Source organism: Desmodus rotundus, chromosome 9 (genome assembly GCF_022682495.2).
Source record: "Desmodus rotundus isolate HL8 chromosome 9, HLdesRot8A.1, whole genome shotgun sequence".
NCBI classification, from domain to species: domain Eukaryota; kingdom Metazoa; phylum Chordata; class Mammalia; order Chiroptera; family Phyllostomidae; genus Desmodus; species Desmodus rotundus.
In genome coordinates this window covers 106,190,108-106,207,395 of record NC_071395.1, presented here as the reverse complement: position 1 = coordinate 106,207,395, position 17,288 = coordinate 106,190,108, and the positions used below count along the sequence as shown (strand labels likewise).

The window sequence follows — 17,288 nt, the reverse complement described above, 5'->3', positions numbered from 1 at the left end:
CCTCCCCGCTGTCACCAAGCCAGAGGCACATGATGCCACCCGCCGCCGTTTCAGTAGTTTGATTGGCGGCCGCGCCCGGCGCCAGGCACGGGGATTGGGCAGAGGAGGCTGTGACGAAAGTTGGACCCTGCCCAAAAGACAGGAGGGGAGAAAGAAGGGAAGGGCCAGAGGGGAGGGGATTTGGGAGGCGGGGTCCCGGCGCGGTGCTCGCGCCCCTAGCGCGCCAGTCCCGGGGCTGCAGGGAGCGCAGAGCGCGCGGCCCGGGCCCCGGCCACCGGACGTTCTACCGGACACGACCCTCCCTGAAGCTTGGACAGCTGCCCACCTTGGACACTGCACTGGACACTGCCCCACACAGGGCTGGACACTACAACGGACACTACTTCCCAGCTCCGGACATTGCTCCCTCCTCCCCCCTGGGCCCTGGACGATTTTCCCCCTCCCCCTTCGGGGACCCAGACACTGAGCCCCCGCAGGCTCTAGCTACCAACCCCTGCACCCCGGCTGCAGACACTGCCTCCTCCCAGTCCCCTTCTCCCTCTCCCTCCACTCCCCCCCGGCTTTCCTCCCCCGATAGGGTCGGAGCCCCGCCAGCTTCCCCGACCCCCTGCAGCTTGGCCCCGGCTGCCCAAGCCCCCATCCCCCGGCTGCTCGTCCGGATGCCTCTCCCCGGAGGATTGTGGTGGCTCCTCTGCTGCCGTCGAGGCTTTACTCTTCTGCACCGGGACTACGGGGACGGCGAACTTAGCGGGGACGGGACGAGGACGAGGACGAGGAGACCTTTGAGCTACGGACCCCGAGTCCAGCGGGCGGCGGGAGGGTAAGTCCCGGGGGGTTGGAGCCTTGTCTCAATCCCTCTCACTACCACCGGCCGTCACGCCTGATCCTGCTCCACACTCCAGCCAAACGCCGTGCTCTCGGCGGGCTGGGGACGTGCGAGAGGTTTTTGCCTGGGCCAGGAGCCCCCGGGAGCTCAAGAAGCAGCCCTACTTGGATGTGCCTGTGGGCCTTGCGCCGCACGCTGGGCGCTGTCCACCTGCTGGGGGCCCTGAGGCAGGGAGGCGTCACGCGTGGCCCGACCTGGCCCTGCCTCACCCTTCCCCGCCGGGCCCGCGTCCCATCCCATCTCCTTCCGCCTCCGCCAGCGCCGAGGAATGTGGTGAGGCCGGCTGGGCGGCCCGGACGCCTGGGTCCGCTCCATTCCCAGGTCGTGAGCGCTGAGCGCTGGGGCCAGATGCGGGAGTTCCCGCCTCAGGGACCTGGGCAAGGGGGAGAAGGCATCCTCAGATTGGGGTCCGTGGCGGGGACCCCATGGAGAGGGCTTTGGGAGCCACAACTCTTGGAGGACTCTTCGTCATTACCCTCGGGACAGCGCTCTCCGCCCTCCCTGGTGAGCCTCCTGGGGAATCCCGGAGGGGATGATGAGGGACACTGTCTCCCGGTTTTGTCGAATCTCCTCGTGGGGAAACTGAGGTACCATTGGTGTGGGAGACCTCCATCCCTTGAAGTCCCCTCTCTGATTCCAGGGCAGACCGGGCAACCAGATTCCCCAGGGTTGTGACCTGGGTCAGGCTCCCATCCCCCGCTCAGGGGTCCCCAGCAGGCCTGGTGGCTCCGTGCCCGGGCAGGGCGGGCTGTGCCGCCGGGGCCGGCGCCAGCACCTGGCGGAGGCGGAGGGCGGATAAATATAGAGGGGGGGGCAGGGAGGGAAGCAGGGGACTGCGATTAGGGGAGTTGGTTTAAGAGTGGCCAGCACCTGCCCTCCCCGGTGGTGTGGCCACGAGCCCCTTTCAGCTCCTCTAGAAAGTAGGTGGGTCGTTGCCTTAGGAATGCACAGGACCCAGGAGTTCTCCCGCTTCCAGGCTGGGCAGGGTCGGCTCTGTGAACCGGGCCATTGCCTCCCTCGTGCTCCACCTCCACCCCCTCCCGGGAGCTTGGGGACAGGTGTCCCTGGCCCTCCTTCCCCCACCTCCCCCCACCTCCCCCTTCTGGCTTCAGCAGTCTGCCCGAAATGGGACGATGGCACAGTTCCGGCCTGACCTGGCTCCTGGACGGGTTTGTGGCCTCTCTCAGACCCCAGTCTACAGCTGAAGTTCCAGGGCAGGGGATCGGGGGCAAAATCCCCTACAGCATCTCCCCCTGAGAGTGTGTGCTGTTCTTCTGCCCGGCCAGCCCTTCCTGAGCCCCAGCAAAGGGGCAGGGTCTCTGTTGACAATGAGTGTCAAGGGTGCCTGGGCGGGAGGCATAAGAAGCTCTTGGAGAAAACCCTATACCAGAGGGATCCCTGTCCTTTTGATTCATCTCTGTGCCCACCTCCTGCCTGCCTATCAGGCAAGGAAGGGAAAATAAGGGGGGGGGGGCGCTACTTTGAACCTGCCAGAACTGGAAGGGACTGCATCCACCTTTCCCTTTTCAAAGATCAGGGCGCTAAGGCCCAAAGACTGGAAAGAACTTACAAAGTTCCTCTTCCACTTCCCTGGGCAGTTAGCGCTGGAGCTGGTACTAGAACCCGGGCCTCCTGACTCCCTGCCCAGGGCTCTTTCCACCCTACCAAATCCTTTATTGCCTCTTCGAAGGGTGACAAAAGGTAACAGAGACAAGGCTTCTTAGCTCTGGCATTTCGGTAGAGACTGATGGGAGGGGCCAGGCCAGGGTTTCAGCTTACTCCGCCACCATCACTACCCCACTACTCGATTCCTCAAGCCCCTGAGCAGCGCTGACCTGGGGGCAGAAGCCGTGGGCATCCCTCGAGGAGGGCTCTCTGACCCTGAACCTGTTTCCCCAGGGCCCACTGGACGTGACGCTGACTCAGCCTGTGAGGAGTGGGCCCATCTCAGACAGGTGCGCTCCTCCTCTGCGTCCCATGGTCTGGAGACCCCAGCCCGGCCCGGGACCCCCATCCTTGCCGCCTCCCCTCTTGCGATTGTGCAATAAGGGACAGTCCTTACGCCGGACGCTGTGGTTTGGCTAGGGTCCCGAGGGGGCGGTCCGGCTGGGGGCGCCAGGAGGAAGGGGGGGGGTCCGGGCTATTTTTGGTGCGAGGTCAGCCTGGCCCAGCGGTTCCCACAGCCTGGGGGAGGGGTGCCTAGCCCGGGAGCAGGCACCCCTGGCAGTCTGGGGTACCCCTATTCAGGAGCCCCCTGGAGGCGGGTTGCAAGACCCGCAGTCTTGCCCACTTCCTCCCCTCTGGCCCAGGCTGCAGAGCTGGGAGGAGACCCGGAGCCTCATCCCGGAGAAGGGGCTGCTGGAGGACGACACGGATGTCGTCGTGAAAGGTGAGGACCCATCTTATGCACTTCGGATGTCTCCCAGTCCCAAGCCTTCAGGGAATAATGTCTTCGACGGATGATCCTTTCTCCCCAGGTTGGCTGTACCGCGAGACCCGCGAACGAGGGGCGCGGCCCTGGTTGCCCCCGCGCCGGGCCTGGTTCGTGCTCACCCGGGACTCCCTGGACCAGTTTAGCAGCAGCGGGAAGGGGGCACGGCGCCTGGGGAGCCTCGTTCTCACCAGCCTGTGCTCTGTGACCGGCCCGGAGCGCAGGCCCAAGGAGACCGGTGAGACCTCGTGGGGACTCCCCTACATCCTTGGGCAGTAGCCCCAGCCGGTCCTGATTGCCCTCCGCGGCCTCTCTTTCCCCCAGGTCTGTGGTCGGTAACTGTGTCTGGCCGAAAGCACAGTGTAAGGCTCTGCTCCCCGCGTCAGGCCGAAGCAGAGCGCTGGGGGGTGGCGCTGCGCAAAGTGATCGCCTCCAAGGCGCCTCTGGAGACCCCCACCCAGCTGCTGCTCAGGGACATTCAGGTACTGGAGAGGGGACTCCATGGAGAAACAGGAGGGTTCCAGCAGCTTTCTGCATTCATGGGGAGCCCCCTTCTCCATCACTGTGACTCTTTCCCTGGCCTGTAGGAGAGTTGCGGGGACCCGGAGGCCGTGGCCCTCATTTACCGACGAAACCCAATTCTGAGGCACACCAGCGGAGCCTTGTACGCCCCGCTCCTGCCCCTGCCCTATGGAGTCAGCGCCCCAGGTGAGTCGCCCGAGCCCTTGACTGGGGGATCTGAATGCCTCACCCAGAGGGACCTAGCAGTCCTCAGGGCACCTACCCAGCCCCTTACTTTTTAAAGGGTGAAGCTGAAACCAGAAGCTGACCAGACTGGTTCTGAGGGTGGTGGGATAAAGAGCCAACGCGCCCGCGCTCTCCCCTGTGACCTTCTCTGACTAGTGGTGTCCTTCATGAGTTTTTACCCTGTCTTCTATTCTTTTATTACACTCTTGAGACCATGCCATACTACCTTTGCAAGCGGTGGGGAAGCCACCGCTTTGGGATAAGGTGCTGGCCTCATCCAGCTATATTTCTTCCCAAGTGGGTTTGGGGACTGGCCCAGGTCCTAAAGCTAGAGGATTAAGGGGAGCTGGGAGAAGAACCCTGGTTTTCTGACTCCAAGTCCAGCCTGTATGCTGACCTGTACTGATGGCTCTCTGTACCCAGTTACAGAATCTGGGTTTGAATCTATGTCCCTTAGTCTATCCCTCTACCTTACCAAGTCCAAGTGCAGCTTTGGCAGATCCAGAGGGGAGAATCCTGGGAGGCAGGGGTTGAGAGTTTGGCTCTGTGGGGACCATTGCTTTCCCTTCACTCTTCCTGTCGTTCGTACTCTCCCCTCCTTGCCACCCCCTGTCCCCTTATACTCCCTCTGACCTCCCCTGGTTCATGCCTTCCTCCCAGGGCCCAGCTCTGTGTCCCCTCTCCAAACCGTCCCTCCGCCCCCACCCTCCTGCAGGTCCTGGCTACGCACCCTTGCGCGAGGAGGCGGTACGGCTGTTCCTGGCGCTACAGGCCCTGGAGGGGGCGCGGCGCCCCGGGCCCCTGATGCAGGGTGTACTTCAGACCTGCCGGGACCTGCCCGCGCTTCGCGACGAACTCTTCCTGCAGCTGGCTAAGCAGACCTCGGGCCCCGCGGGGCCCCCCGGGTTCCCCGCTACCCAAGACCCCGCAGCCCTCCGGTACTGGCAGCTCCTCACCTGCATGAGCTGCACCTTCCGGCCTGGGGGAGCTGTACGAGGTCACCTCCTGGGACATCTGGAGAGGTGAGAGGGCTGGGGTGAGGCAAGGCCTTGGCATACTACCAAGGGAGCTATGATGGCTGGGAGAGAATGACGGGCCTTTGGAAAGGGGTTGGCCGGTGGAGAACTGAGACCCAGAGAAGGAAAGGGACTTGCCTAAGGTCAGGGCCACTGCTAATATGTGCAATGCCATTGTAGGAATTACAGGATCAGGTCTCACTTGCCCGTGGAGGAATTGCAAAAAGGCGCCCCCTTTGAGCAGAGGAATAATAATCAAAAGGATGCTTCTTCCCGAGGCTGATGCAGTCCAGCGTCAGGGCTTTTAGGTTGGAAAGCGGCAGGGGGCTGGATTTTGGATTTCAACCCGAAGGAGGACCTTAGAGACTTTGGGGATTGGGAGGGGCAGTTAGGAGAGAGCTGCCATTCACCTCCATACAGAGCTCCATAGGTCGATTCAGAAGGGCCTGTCTCTGCCTTCAAGTTGGAGGGGAGGGAGTGGACGAGGTGAAATAAACTACGAAATAAGAATGTGCGAGGCGGGGGGAGGAGGAAAGCCCTCCGAGCACTGGTCTGCGGGTTCTCCCCAACCCAGGACGGAGCAGGCGCTCCCGGATTCGGAACTGGCGGAATATGCTCGCTTCATCCGCAAAGCACTGGGCCGGACGCGCGGCCGAGAGCTAGTGCCCTCGCTGGCAGAGATCTCCGCGCTGAGCCGGCGGCAGGAGCTGTGGTGTACCGTGCACTGTCCGGGGGCTGGTGCCTGTCCCGTGGCCATAGACTCCCACACCACGGCGGCGGAGGTAAGGCCAGAGAAAGACCCCTGAAACGTCACCCCTGTCCTCACACACAGCTTCCCATGCCCGGCTCCCCTGGTACACGGACCCGAGGTTCATCCCGGCCTGAGATTCGCCATTTGGGGGAAGGGTGTGTGTGGCAGGACTAGGAGACTTGAAAGACCCCCTCCAGTTGGGTCAGCCCCTCCGTAAGTCCTGACTTCTCCCCGCACCGCTGTTTCTCCTCCAGGTTGCTAGAGAGCTGGTGGGGCGGCTGGGCTTGGCTCGAAGCCGCAACGCTTTCGCGCTGTACGAGCAGCGAGGGGCCCAGGAGCGAGCCCTGGCTGGGGGGACTCTCGTGGCCGACGTGCTCACCAGGTTTGAGAAGTAAATGTCCATCCCCAGCCCTGCTCTCCGCTAGCCCATCTTCCTCAGCCTCGGTCAGCCCCTAAGCAAACATTTATGAGCGCTTGGCACTTGCCCTGAATAGTGACGTTTGTTAGTTCCAAGACGGACTCCCGCCCGCCAGTGATTTGCAGTCGTTTCCAGGCTCATCCCCGCGGTCCACTGAGCCCTGGCCCCGCCCCCAACATCTGGCCCCTTTCCGCCCCAGCCCTGGGGGATGGGGGCTGCCTCTGAGTCGCTTAGCACTTGGTTCTCGAATACAGATTGGCGGCGGAGGAAGCTGGGTTGGAGGACTCGCCCGACTCGGGTTGGAGACTGTGCCTGCGTCTTCACGGACCTCTGCACCCCGAGGGGCTGTCCCCCGAAGGTCACGAGCTGCCTTTCCTCTTTGAGCAGGTGAGGACCTCTAGCATTCACGCCCCACACCCGAAAGACTCCGGAGCCTGAATTCCCTTGCTGGGCCATCGTATTCCGGCGTTGTGGCAACGCCGTGGGAGGCTTTACTCGAAACCAGACTTAAGATGCCTCGCCCCGAGGTGTTTCCACGACCGTACAGCCGCCGCTGCCTCGTTGACTCCCCGTGCCTCTCCCGCAGGCTCACGCTCTGCTGCTGCGCAGCCGTCCTCCCCCGCCCGACGACACGCTGCGCGCCCTGGCGGCGTTGCGTCTGCAGAGCCTGCACCGAGACTTCTCCCCGCGGGCGCCCCTGCCGCGCCTGGACCGCTTGCTGCCGCCTCCCGCCCCGCCGCGTGAAGACCCTCCCCGCCCGATCCCCAGGCCTCCCGCATCCGCCGCCCTGCTGGCCAGGGCAATCTGGAGCCCGGGCCTGGCCAAGAGGCCAGCGGAGCGGGTCCGGCGCGGCGAGGCGGGCAGCACGGCTGGAAGCATGGCCCGAGAGGGAGGAGGTGGCGCGGGCATGGCGGCTGCTGTGCTGGGCGGCTGGAAGCGGCTACGGGGCATGGGCCGAGCTGAGGCCATGGCTGCCTACCTGACTCTGGCGGCGCAGTGTCCAGGGTTCGGCGCTGCTCGGTATGAAGTACTGGAGCTGAGCACGGTGAGGGGGAAAAGGGCGAAGGGGACTCTGGTGGCCCAAGCCCTACACCTTTGCCCCAGAGCCAGAGGCCCCCACTCAGGGAGTCAATTCATTCCCTACACAGCTGCCCACCTCAGACCCCAGGAGTCACTGGCCCTTGGGTTCTCACGTCTCTGGAGCCTTAGCACCCCCTCCACACATGCTCTGTGGATCATCAGGGAGACTGGGAAACGTCCTGCTCTTGGCCCTCTCCTCCCGCCAAAAATGATGCTGCAGGCTCCCCCTTTGCACCCTGACTCTGCCTGTTTTTCCCCAGGAGGCTGGCGGGGGTGCTCCACAGAAGCTGTTCCTGGGCTTGGGAGCCAAGGCGATGTCCCTCTCCCGACCGGGTGAGACAGAGCCCGTCCACAGTGTCAGCTATGGTCATGTGGCCGCCTGCCAGCTAATGGGCCCCCACACGCTGGCACTGAGGGTGGGAGAGAGCCAGCTCCTCCTGCAGAGTCCCCAGGTGAGTGGAAAGAGGAGCGTGGAAGGAGGAAGGAAGGGAAAGGATGTTAAGAAATGCTTATTAAGCACTGAGCATGGGCCAGGTACAGCTAGCTCTAGGCACTGGTGATGGGACAGTGATGAAAGACGAGCTTAATGCTACAAAGGCAAGTGTAGTGTGACAGGAGGTGGCCGTAGCATTAGGTGGGATGATCGGGAAAGTACACGCAAAGAAGGTGATACTTAAACTAGCCATGGGCAGCTCTGGGGGAACAGCATGCCAGGTAGAGGGAATGGCAAGTGCAAGGGCCCTGAGATGAGAATAAACTTCGCTTACTGCAGGAGCACAAATAAGGAAGTGTGACTGGCACATCGTAAGTGAGGGAGTGATGTTGAGAAAGGAAAAGTTGTAGGAGGCAGCTCAGGTCAGGCCTTGGTAGGGAGCCTGGGTGGAGGGTGAGACAGGAGAGCCCCGTGGCCCCTGGTGCATCCTGACCTCTGCCCTCCCTTAGGTGGAAGAGATCATGCAGCTGGTGAATGCTTACTTGGCTCAACCCCCGCCTGAGAGGCCCTGCAGCAGTGCTGCTCCTCCCTGCCAAGACCTGCCAGACACCTCCTCTCCCAGCCAGCGCCTGGGCCTGGACGAGCCCCAGGGACAGTCTGGCTGTTTGGGGCAGCTGCAGAAATGAGCCTGCCAAGAGGTCACGACCTCCCTCCCGTCTCCGGCCTGGACCTGGACTGCTCTGAGATTGGAGGGAACCATGGACCATTTTAGCCCTGCAGGGACAGGGCACACCCCACACCCAAGGGCTGCAATGGGTGCAGACAATTTTCTAGTTTGTTTCTTAATTTATTTGTAGAAGGGAAGCAAAAAAAAAAAATTCTTATTTACACAAACCCTTCCTGTGGGAGTGTTGTCAGTGGGACAAGTTGGAGCCCCATAGGTCAGCGCTCCACCCCTGGGACGCCCACACTCTGGGTTTTTACCAGCACTGAAGGGAGTCTGGACACCACAGGGCTCCACCCTCCTTGACTGTCTGGATTTAACCTCCTCCTGGCCAGTCTGCTGCCATCGAGTGGTGGGTGGGGTAGAAAAGAGGGCAGCTGTGGAGGCTGGCAATTACTTAGCCTCTCTTCCCCACTGAGTGGAAGAGAGGTGGCCTCCTCGTGTCCCTGAGGCCAGAGGCCTGTGAGTCATCAGGACTAGCACTCCCCAGTTCCTACTCTGGCGTCTAGCTTGTTGGGCCCATCTTTGGTGTGCCTACTGCTTTGGGCCTGGAATGGAGAGAAGCCTGGGGCAGGATTAGATGCAGAAACTTCTCTAGCACAGATAAAGAGCTTGTCAGGATCGCTCAGCCCTGCTCCTGGGTTCTGTTCCTGCTTTATCAGGTTGGATTGAATGGGGTTGAATTCCTGAAGATCTATACCCTTGGGCACTGGGAATCCAGAGCCCCAACTTTCCTGACCTGCTCAGAATGCTGGTCCTTCAGTTGTCCTCAGACCTCATCTGTGAGTAGAGGAGGCTGGGGCAACATTGATCTGCCTGGGGTAGGGACTTAGGCATGGAGAATACAGCAGACCTCAGTAATCAATCCTCTGTAGCCTTGACAGTGGAGCTACCTCCAGTAAAACAGCCTTGTTGTAGGCAAAGGGATGTCAACGGAAATAGTGGACACACTAAGACCTGGACTAAGTGGCCGTCCTACCACCACATGTCTGGGCACTGGGGAGGAACTTGAAGGGCCCTTCATCATCCCCATAGTCACAGACCAGGCCCTGATTATATTCACAACCAAGCTTTATTATCTTATTAGAGGTAAACAGGCACATCAAGGGTTAGGGGATGGAAAGGAGGCAGCATGGGTAGCTCCTGGGCTGGAGATGCACCTAAAAGAGCTGCTGGTGAGGGGAGTTCGGGTCAGAGGAACCAACCGGCATGATGGGAACAATGCTCATGGTCCGGGGGGAGTAGTGGGAGGACGTCACTGCTCCTGGGTGCCCCAGGAGATGTAGTCTGGCCGCGTGGCTGCGTGGTACTCGTCGATGAGCTCCTGCACAACCTCCCTGGACCTGTCCAGCTCATCAAAGTTCTCCTTGAAGATGTCCTCCTTGCGGAATTGCTCCAGGAAGGCCTCCCGCTTCCGCAGCTTGTCGTACTGCTGGCAGGAACTTTCAAAGAGCTAAAAGAGAAACATCCATGATGGGAGCCAGTGCAGGAGAGGGGGCATTGGAACAGACTCCGGGAGAATGATGAAGGGGCAAGTGGAACTGAGCGGCCAGAGAAGACCAGGAGACTAGCCTCACCGAGGAGATGCTGGTGTGGTTGGCCATCATGAGCCCGCTGACCCGGTGGGCAGAGGGCAGGTAGGGAGACTTCCTCGACAGGGCCACCTGGATGCTGGCCGGGCCCCAGGGGATGAAGTTGGCCAACTTCCGTTCCCGGATCCTCTGCAGGCTCTTGTGGACCTGGGGAGGGCACAGGAGTGGTGGTGGTCGCCTCTCCTCTACCCCTGCAGGTTCCAGGGGTGGAACGAAGGGGCCTCACCTACCTGAGTGGGGTCCACCTCCCCCTGGATGATGTTGAGGATGGCGATGTAGCAGTGGTTGGTCTGGCGATCCCGGCCCGTGGACACCATCACGTTCTTGGGCTGCAGCAGCCGTCTCATGACATCCAGGACCGTGGTCTTCCTCACACTGGCCACCTGAGGGGAGAGTGGGCCACAGGGACCAGGCCAGCACTCAGGGCACAGCCCACGGATGCATGGACAGACAAGAGCAGGCGACACATGTCCCCCGCCAGACTTGGGGCAGTATGGTCTCTTTGGGCGGTGTCTTTACATTCAGGTCTCTACTGAGCCTCTGCTGTGGGGTCAGGAATCTGAGCCGTGCCCAGCTCAGCAACCTCACGCCCCTGTGCGGGAGCATAAGTGGGTCCATACAGCCCAGGCCCTGCAGGGAGCAGAAGGCAGGGGAGAGGAGAGCCAGTCAGCAAGAAGTGGAACAGTCAGTGCCACTCCCTGAGCACGGAGCCTCCCGGGCCAGCAGGGAGAGAGAAAGGCCAGATGGGGCCTCCTGGGCCCCGGGGGGGCAGCAGGGCCTGGGATACACTGAGGGTCCTCTTACCGACTGGTCCGTGGTGAGGGGGGTGTAACCAGTCATGAGGAAATGGAGCCGAGGTGTGGGAATGAGCGAGGCGATGAGGCCGATGAGGTCGTTGTTCATGTAGCCAGGGTAGCGCAGGGTGGTGGTGCTGGCAGACATGATGGTGGACACCTGGGGACAGGGATAGCATGCTGTGGGTGGGCCTGGTTAGGGGGTGTTCCCTTCCCCAGGCAGCACTCCAGTAGGGTGAGGTCTAGTCCAAAGGAGTCCGGAAGTGGGGGCCCACCAGCTGGTTGATCTGGGAGAAGGACGGGTTCTGGATGTGGAGGCGGTCCGTGGCGATCCGGTTCAGGGCTGTGTTGTCCAGCACCACCTGGGGGGACAGAAGAGGGTCACGGCACCTTTTTGAGGAGAAAGGGGGCAGAGAAATAGGTTATTAGCTTAGCCCCCTTCTAAACTCCAAAACCAGGAATTAAGTGTGTTAATTTAAAAGAAAAGTACTGCGTCTGGGGCATTGAGACATGTTTCTACCATCCAGCGCAGTAAACAAGTATTTGACTATCCCCATGGGCCATGCACGGTGCATGCCTGGCTCTGGAGATACTGAAGAAAGTAAACAGGCATGGTCTTTCCCCAGGTCACCAGACTAGTGGCAGGAGCTTGACATTAAGTATAAAACAGCAGAAAAGGATCGTTATAGCCTGAAATGTGCACAAAGGCATTTGACTTCAACTTGAGTGGTCAGGAAGGTTTACGCTAAGAAAGTGACCCTTGGGCTGAAAATTGAAACATGAGTAGGCATTAATAGGCGAAATGGAGACACATGGGGGACTGTAAGCGACTTGGGATCAGGTACTTATTTCATAATTTGGGGCACCAGGGATGGCTTTGTGGGTCCTCTTGTTTTCTCGGCTGGGGCTCAGGAAGGGCAGGTGAATGTGTCCCTCTGGTTTGGAGAGGGGAACCCAAGCCCCCCTCTGCCTCCTCTGTGCTCACCACACAGTCTGCGTTCTGGGTCAGCCTCTTGAGCGTGAGCAGTGAGTTGTAGGGCTGGACCACCACGTCGCTCATCTCGTCCTGGTTGGGAAACACTGAGTACGTCTGCACCAGCTTCTTGGGGTACCTGCAAGTGAGGAAGAGGGAAAGGGGGAGGTAGCACAGTGAACTGAAGGACTTCCATCACTGTTCATTTGTTTTCTCTAGGGGTAACAGGGGCCATTCCTTTCCAAATGCCACCGAACTCTTATATTACAAAAGGGTTTGTATAAGAGGGCAGAAGTGAGTCTTCCGAGCACAGGAGCCAAAAAGCATAAGCCTAAAGCATCGAACCCTGTAGGTCCCCTTCTCTCCCTAGGTAACCCCCCCTCCCAAGATGCTCCCTAGGTGGCCAGGCTCTGTTCCTTCCTAGGACTCAAAGGGCTAGTTGCAGGCCTTCCAGTCCAAGATAAAAAAGTGAAAAAAAAAAAAACCCCAAAAGACATTACCCAGGGAGCTAGGGCTAATACCCTCTCCCCAAACACAGGCGTACCTGTCATTCAGTCTCTCCAGGAGGTAGGAGCCGAGGCCAGAACCCGTCCCCCCAGCGATGGAGTGACACAGCACGAAGCCCTGCAGGGGGAGGGATGGAAGACAGTCTCCAGGGGTCTGGGGAGAGGCTTCGGGCTTGTCTCATTCCCCACTCCCAACACACTGCGTCTCAGGCCTTCCTCTGTGTCCATCCAGGCTGAGGCCCCTCGGGAAGAATGACTCATATCTGAGAAGCCGATGCCATCCAGGCTAGCATCTAGCATCTCCTTGAAGACAAGGACTGGACCTTGTTTACCTCAATATCTCACATCTGATGCTCAATAAATGAGGTCTGACTTGAATTGTCCCCAACACCCCCTGTTCAAGGCTACCTGCTGATCTTTCCCCAGCACTTGTCAGCTTTTTTGTTTTTTCCTCTCCTTCAGTGGGGTAGAACCTCACCTCTAGGCTGTCACTTCCATCTGCTTCTCGGTCTATGATGTCGAAAATATCTTCGTGGATTTTCTCACCCTGCATAGAAACATGAGGAGGGAGGATCAGGATGAAGGTTCTGGAGAGCATCTCCTTTCAGCCAGTAACTCCACCCAGGGACACTGCTGCCACCCTCAAGGAGAGCCGCAGCTGTGGCCCTCAACCCAGAAAAGCTGCTTTGCAAGTGATTTGCACAGTTTGCATAAACCTCTCCTTGGCTGCCCCTCTTGTTAGGGTATCCCTTTGTCTGCTATTTATTGTTAATTGGGTCTAGTTAGATTCCCAGGCTGCTTGAGCCTGCCTTACCTAGGGGAGAGGACATCAAGGGTCTCTGAGATGGTCACCTGAATACCTGGGAGAATCCACTGGCCCAGTTGTTGCCAGCTCCTCCTCCGTGCTCTGACAGGTAGATGTTCTCTGGGTTGTAGAGTTTGGCGTAGGGCGAGTTGAGGATGGAGTGGATCACCCGGGGCTCCAGGTCCAGCAGCACAGCCCTGGGGATGTAGTGCTCATCGTCTGCCTGTCAACGGGGGTCCAGGAGGGCACCCACTCAGCTAAGGCCAAGTTCACCATCCTCCCAACTCTGGCTCCTGCTTGCCCTCCCTCCTCAAGCCAGCCACCCTGGCCCCTCTGCCCAGAGGGGTTTCCGAGTACCAGGACGCTGCCATTCCCTTCAGGCCTCGTGGCCAAGTCGCTGTGAGCACCTGGTAGAAAAAGACGTCCTTGCGGTCAGTGCCCTCGGTGGCGAATTCCTCCACGATGCCCTCGGGGCTGATACCATGCTCGGCGCACAGCTGTTTCCAGAACTCGAACCCAACTGGGGGATGGGGAGAAATGCCTGGTTCTGCTAGAGTCTTAAGGCCTCAGAAGCCCAGGTCTAGGCTCACAACCTGTCACACTCAGAGGCTGGATCCAAGACGCCTGGTCTGGGAGCCGTGGCAGCCTTGGGATGGAGGCGCAGCTCTGGGTTTGGGGCTTGTTCATCATGCGCAGTAAGGTAGGGGTCATGGGAGGGAAAGGGGAACTGGAGGATGCCAAGCGCTTGGGTGGGACCCGAAAGGGCAGAACCGGAGACTGGAGGGCCCCTGGCGCACGATCGCTCACTCTGGTTGCCGCACTGGCCCAGCTGGAGGGTGATGATCTCCCGGGGCATCGCTCTTCAGACGCGGGCGTTCCAGCCCGGCCCGGCGGGAGTCACGGCGCAGCCGAAAGCCTGGCAGCCGGACGCGCAGGACGCGGAGAGCGCGCTCTCTCTTCGTCTTTTGACGTGGGCGCTCCGTCTGCGCGTGTGCAGTGCAGGTCTCCCCGCGGCCGGCGGGCCGGGATGCCCAGGTTGGACATCATTTTCACCAAAACACTTGCAGCTGGAATTCGGCACAGGCGCAGAGTGAGGCCACGCCCTCTCGCTAAACCACCTAGCTCCGCGCCTGCGCGATTAGACTAGCTGGGGCTGCAGGGTAGCGACTCCGGGGCTGGGGAGGTGAGCGGAGGGGCGGGGACGGCGGCCCAGAGGTGTGGACTGCGGCGCGGAGGTGTGGAGTCAGCTGCGCTGTGTAGGCAGGTGAGTGACTCTGCTAGATGGAGAGGCTGGAGTCAAACCAATTTTCTTTTTAATTTTTAAATTAAATATCTCTAACACAACATTTACCATTTTAATCATTTTTAAATGTATCATTCTATGGCAGAAAGTACATTCACATTATTCTGCAGCCGTCAATACCATTCATGTCCAGAACTTTGTCGTCTTTCCAAACTGGAACTCTGTTCCCACAAACAATAACTCCCCATCACCATTCTACTTTCCGTCTCTGTGATTTTGACTGCTCCAGGTACGTCACATAGGTGGGATCACACAGTATTTGCGCTTTTGTGTCTGGCCTATTTCTCTTACCATAATGTCTTCTGGGTTCGTCCATGTTGTAGCTAGTGTCAAATTTTCACTCCTTTTTAAGGTTATATAACATTCCATCGTGTGTGTGAATTATATGTATATGTATATATATATTCTCACATTTCGTGTTTATGCCTTCATCTGTCAATAGACACTGGGGATGCTGCCACATATTAGCTATTGGGAATAATTCTGCTATGAACGTGGGTGTACAAATATCTGAGTCTCTGCTTTCAATTCTTCTGGGTCTATAGCCAGAATTAAAATTGCTGGATCATGTGGTAATTTCATGTTTAATTTTTTGAGGAATTGCCATACCATTTTCCACAATGCTGCACCATTTTGCATTCCCACCAGCAATGCATTAGGGTTCCAATTTCTCCACATCCTTGCCAACAGCTTCTTTCTTTCTTTCTTTCTTAATGATAGCCATCCTAATGAGCGTAAAGTAGTATCTCATTTTGGTTTCTATTTTAATTTAAATTAAAAAAGGTTTGAAACATACAAGCACGACTTTGTATTTTTACTATATATTTTTGTTTTGAAATTATATATCAATGGTATCAGAGTGTAATATTCTTTTGTAACCTGCATTTTCACCCTACATTAGATTTTTGTAATTTAGCAATGTTGATATATATGGACTTACTTCATTCTTTTTAACTGCTTTATAGTATTTCATTGGATAAGAAAAACCAGTTCATTCTGTTTCCACACAGGGGCGATTTGATTGTTCCCACTTATTCCCTGCTACCTCAAAGGAGCGCAGGATTTGTTCGCTTGTGAACATGAAGGAAGATATTTCCCCCTAGATGGTTTTCATTTCCCTACAGCCGCATCCACCCTTGGGTTGTCACATCTTAATTTTTGTCGATGCCATGGCTGCTCAATGAGGTCTTTTGGTTGTAATTTCCAGTTACGATCACAGTGAAGTTGATTCTATTTTCTTTCGTTAGTGACCTTCAGAATTGCCTGTTCATGTCCTTTGCCCATTTTTCTATTTATGCTGACAAAGTAGTCCATCTTTTCCTTCCGTTTTGCCCTTGTTAAAGAAACCTTCCCCTCTCCTGCCATCATAAAGCTGAGTTTTCTGTGCCTTCCTCCAAAAGCCCTGTCGTGGATTCGCTTGGTCCCTGTAGGTCTTTAGTTCATTTGAACTTATTTGGAGGCCTTCTTTAAGATAGGGATCTACTTTATCTTTTCCACGTGGAAGGCCAATTGTCACCGAACCAATTATTGAAGTGTCGTCTCCTCCACCTCTGGAACATTCCAAGCTCCCCTGCCCCTCTTCCTGGGCCCTCCTCTGGCCCCTCTTCTGCTTGGCTGGGCTGTCCGTCCCCATCTGGCTGGCTTTCTCCCGGCGCCGCTGCAGAGGCGCTGGCGAAACCACCACCACCAAGAGTCACGCTCGGACTATGTTTTTTTTTGTTTGTTTTCTCTTTTCTCTCTCCCGCTCTCTCTCTCTCTCTTTATAAGAGAGCTCGGCCACCTTCTAGCGCCGGCCGCCAGGAATCCTCTGGGTTTCTTTAGAAAAAGGTTCTGGCTTGCCCCACGCCCACCCCCTCCCCAGCCTCGGCTCAGTTTCCCTCCCCTCACCCTACCCAGGCTTCCTGCCGTTTCCCCCAGCTGAAGCAGGGCTGTCGCCAGATCCCGAGCGGCCGCCTGCGGGACCGGCTGCTTCGCCCTTTCAGGGAGGGTTTGACTGCACCCTTTGAAGTTTGAGGGTGGGTGGGTTGCACGCTCCACTGTTAGCCTCGCGGCACCCCTCCCCGGCCAGAGTCGCTCCTCCGGGGCTGGCTGTCCTCAGAGGCTGTGCCAGGCCTTTCTCTGAGTGCGCCCAGGTGAAGAGGAAGGCTTCAAAGATGAGAATCAACCTGCCAGGCCTCCCTCCTGGTGAGTCTGGACTGGCTGTTTGCTTCCTGGAAAATAATAAGCTGGAAACAGTTTATGACCACTTGTGAAACACGAGAGTTTAATTCCAACCTTTTCTTAGGATGAATAACAGTGCTTTGCTCCTCCTTCTGTTTTCCCAGATTTGGGAAACGTCCTTCAAATCCCAGTTTAGAGGAACAGGTTAGAACGTGTGAATTTCTCTGGGTTGGAGAAGTTGCAGAGTCAGTTTCCTCTAAGAAGCCATCTCTGACCATTGAAAGGCTCCTCCTAGTCTGTACGCAGGGACTGGAAACGGAGGCTTGTGTACATCAGGAGAGCTGAATGTGGAAGCTCCTGGTTATTAGCAGACTATACCTGTGTTTTCCATTTCTGCTGGGAAATGACCAGTTCCTATCTGTTGGTGACAGGAGACCAGCGCTTAGCACTGTGCCACACACCCCCGGACAGCACTCAGTACCCAGGCTGTAGTCATGACTACTGCTGCACCAGACGCAGCAGGAACCGAAAGACAGTTTGGCTGCTGTTGCAGGTGAAGGCTCTCGTGCAGGGTTAAAAGCAAAAAGAGTGGTTGCTTTAAACAAGTTTGTAGATATTAAAACCTACTTATTTGTCACGATCCTACAGATTCGGTTTTAGTTGGAGGCT

The 17,288-nt window shown here is 57.9% G+C and overlaps 2 protein-coding genes across 2 annotated transcripts; one reads left to right on the top strand and one right to left on the bottom strand.

Annotated features, from left to right (window-relative positions):
* The first annotated feature begins 166 nt into the window (after positions 1–166).
* PLEKHH3 (pleckstrin homology, MyTH4 and FERM domain containing H3) lies at positions 167–8,656 on the top strand. The gene is given in 14 exon segments (XM_053911897.2): positions 167–753; positions 756–820; positions 2,786–2,841; positions 3,196–3,275; positions 3,364–3,555; positions 3,642–3,799; positions 3,905–4,025; positions 4,780–5,086; positions 5,655–5,862; positions 6,086–6,222; positions 6,504–6,636; positions 6,836–7,294; positions 7,590–7,781; positions 8,272–8,656. Coding segments are annotated over 14 exon segments (2,379 nt in total). The 5' UTR covers positions 167–659; the 3' UTR covers positions 8,449–8,656.
* Positions 8,657–9,539: 883 nt separating this feature from the next.
* Positions 9,540–14,239, bottom strand: LOC112298758 (tubulin gamma-2 chain). The gene is made up of 11 exons (XM_024553855.3): positions 13,964–14,239; positions 13,564–13,676; positions 13,212–13,379; positions 12,830–12,898; positions 12,390–12,469; positions 11,858–11,984; positions 11,148–11,234; positions 10,883–11,032; positions 10,309–10,461; positions 10,064–10,225; positions 9,540–9,939 (listed from the first exon to the last, which is right to left on the bottom strand). Exons 1-11 carry the CDS (start codon positions 14,010–14,012, stop codon positions 9,742–9,744), a joined length of 1,356 nt encoding a protein of 451 aa, XP_024409623.1. The 5' UTR covers positions 14,013–14,239; the 3' UTR covers positions 9,540–9,741.
* Positions 14,240–17,288: the final 3,049 nt, after the last annotated feature.

Bases quoted from the DNA above. Each gene is read 5' to 3' on its own strand.
- LOC112298758 (XM_024553855.3), bottom strand. From the start codon at position 14,012: ATGCCCCGGGAGATCATCACCCTCCAGCTGGGCCAGTGCGGCAACCAG. The intron at 13,677-13,963 runs GTGAGCGATCGT...CCCATCCCCCAG, and splicing joins GGGCCAGTGCGGCAACCAGA to TTGGGTTCGAGTTCTGGAAA. The intron at 11,985-12,389 runs GTACGCCTGTGT...CCTCACTTGCAG, and splicing joins CTGGAGAGACTGAATGACAG to GTACCCCAAGAAGCTGGTGC.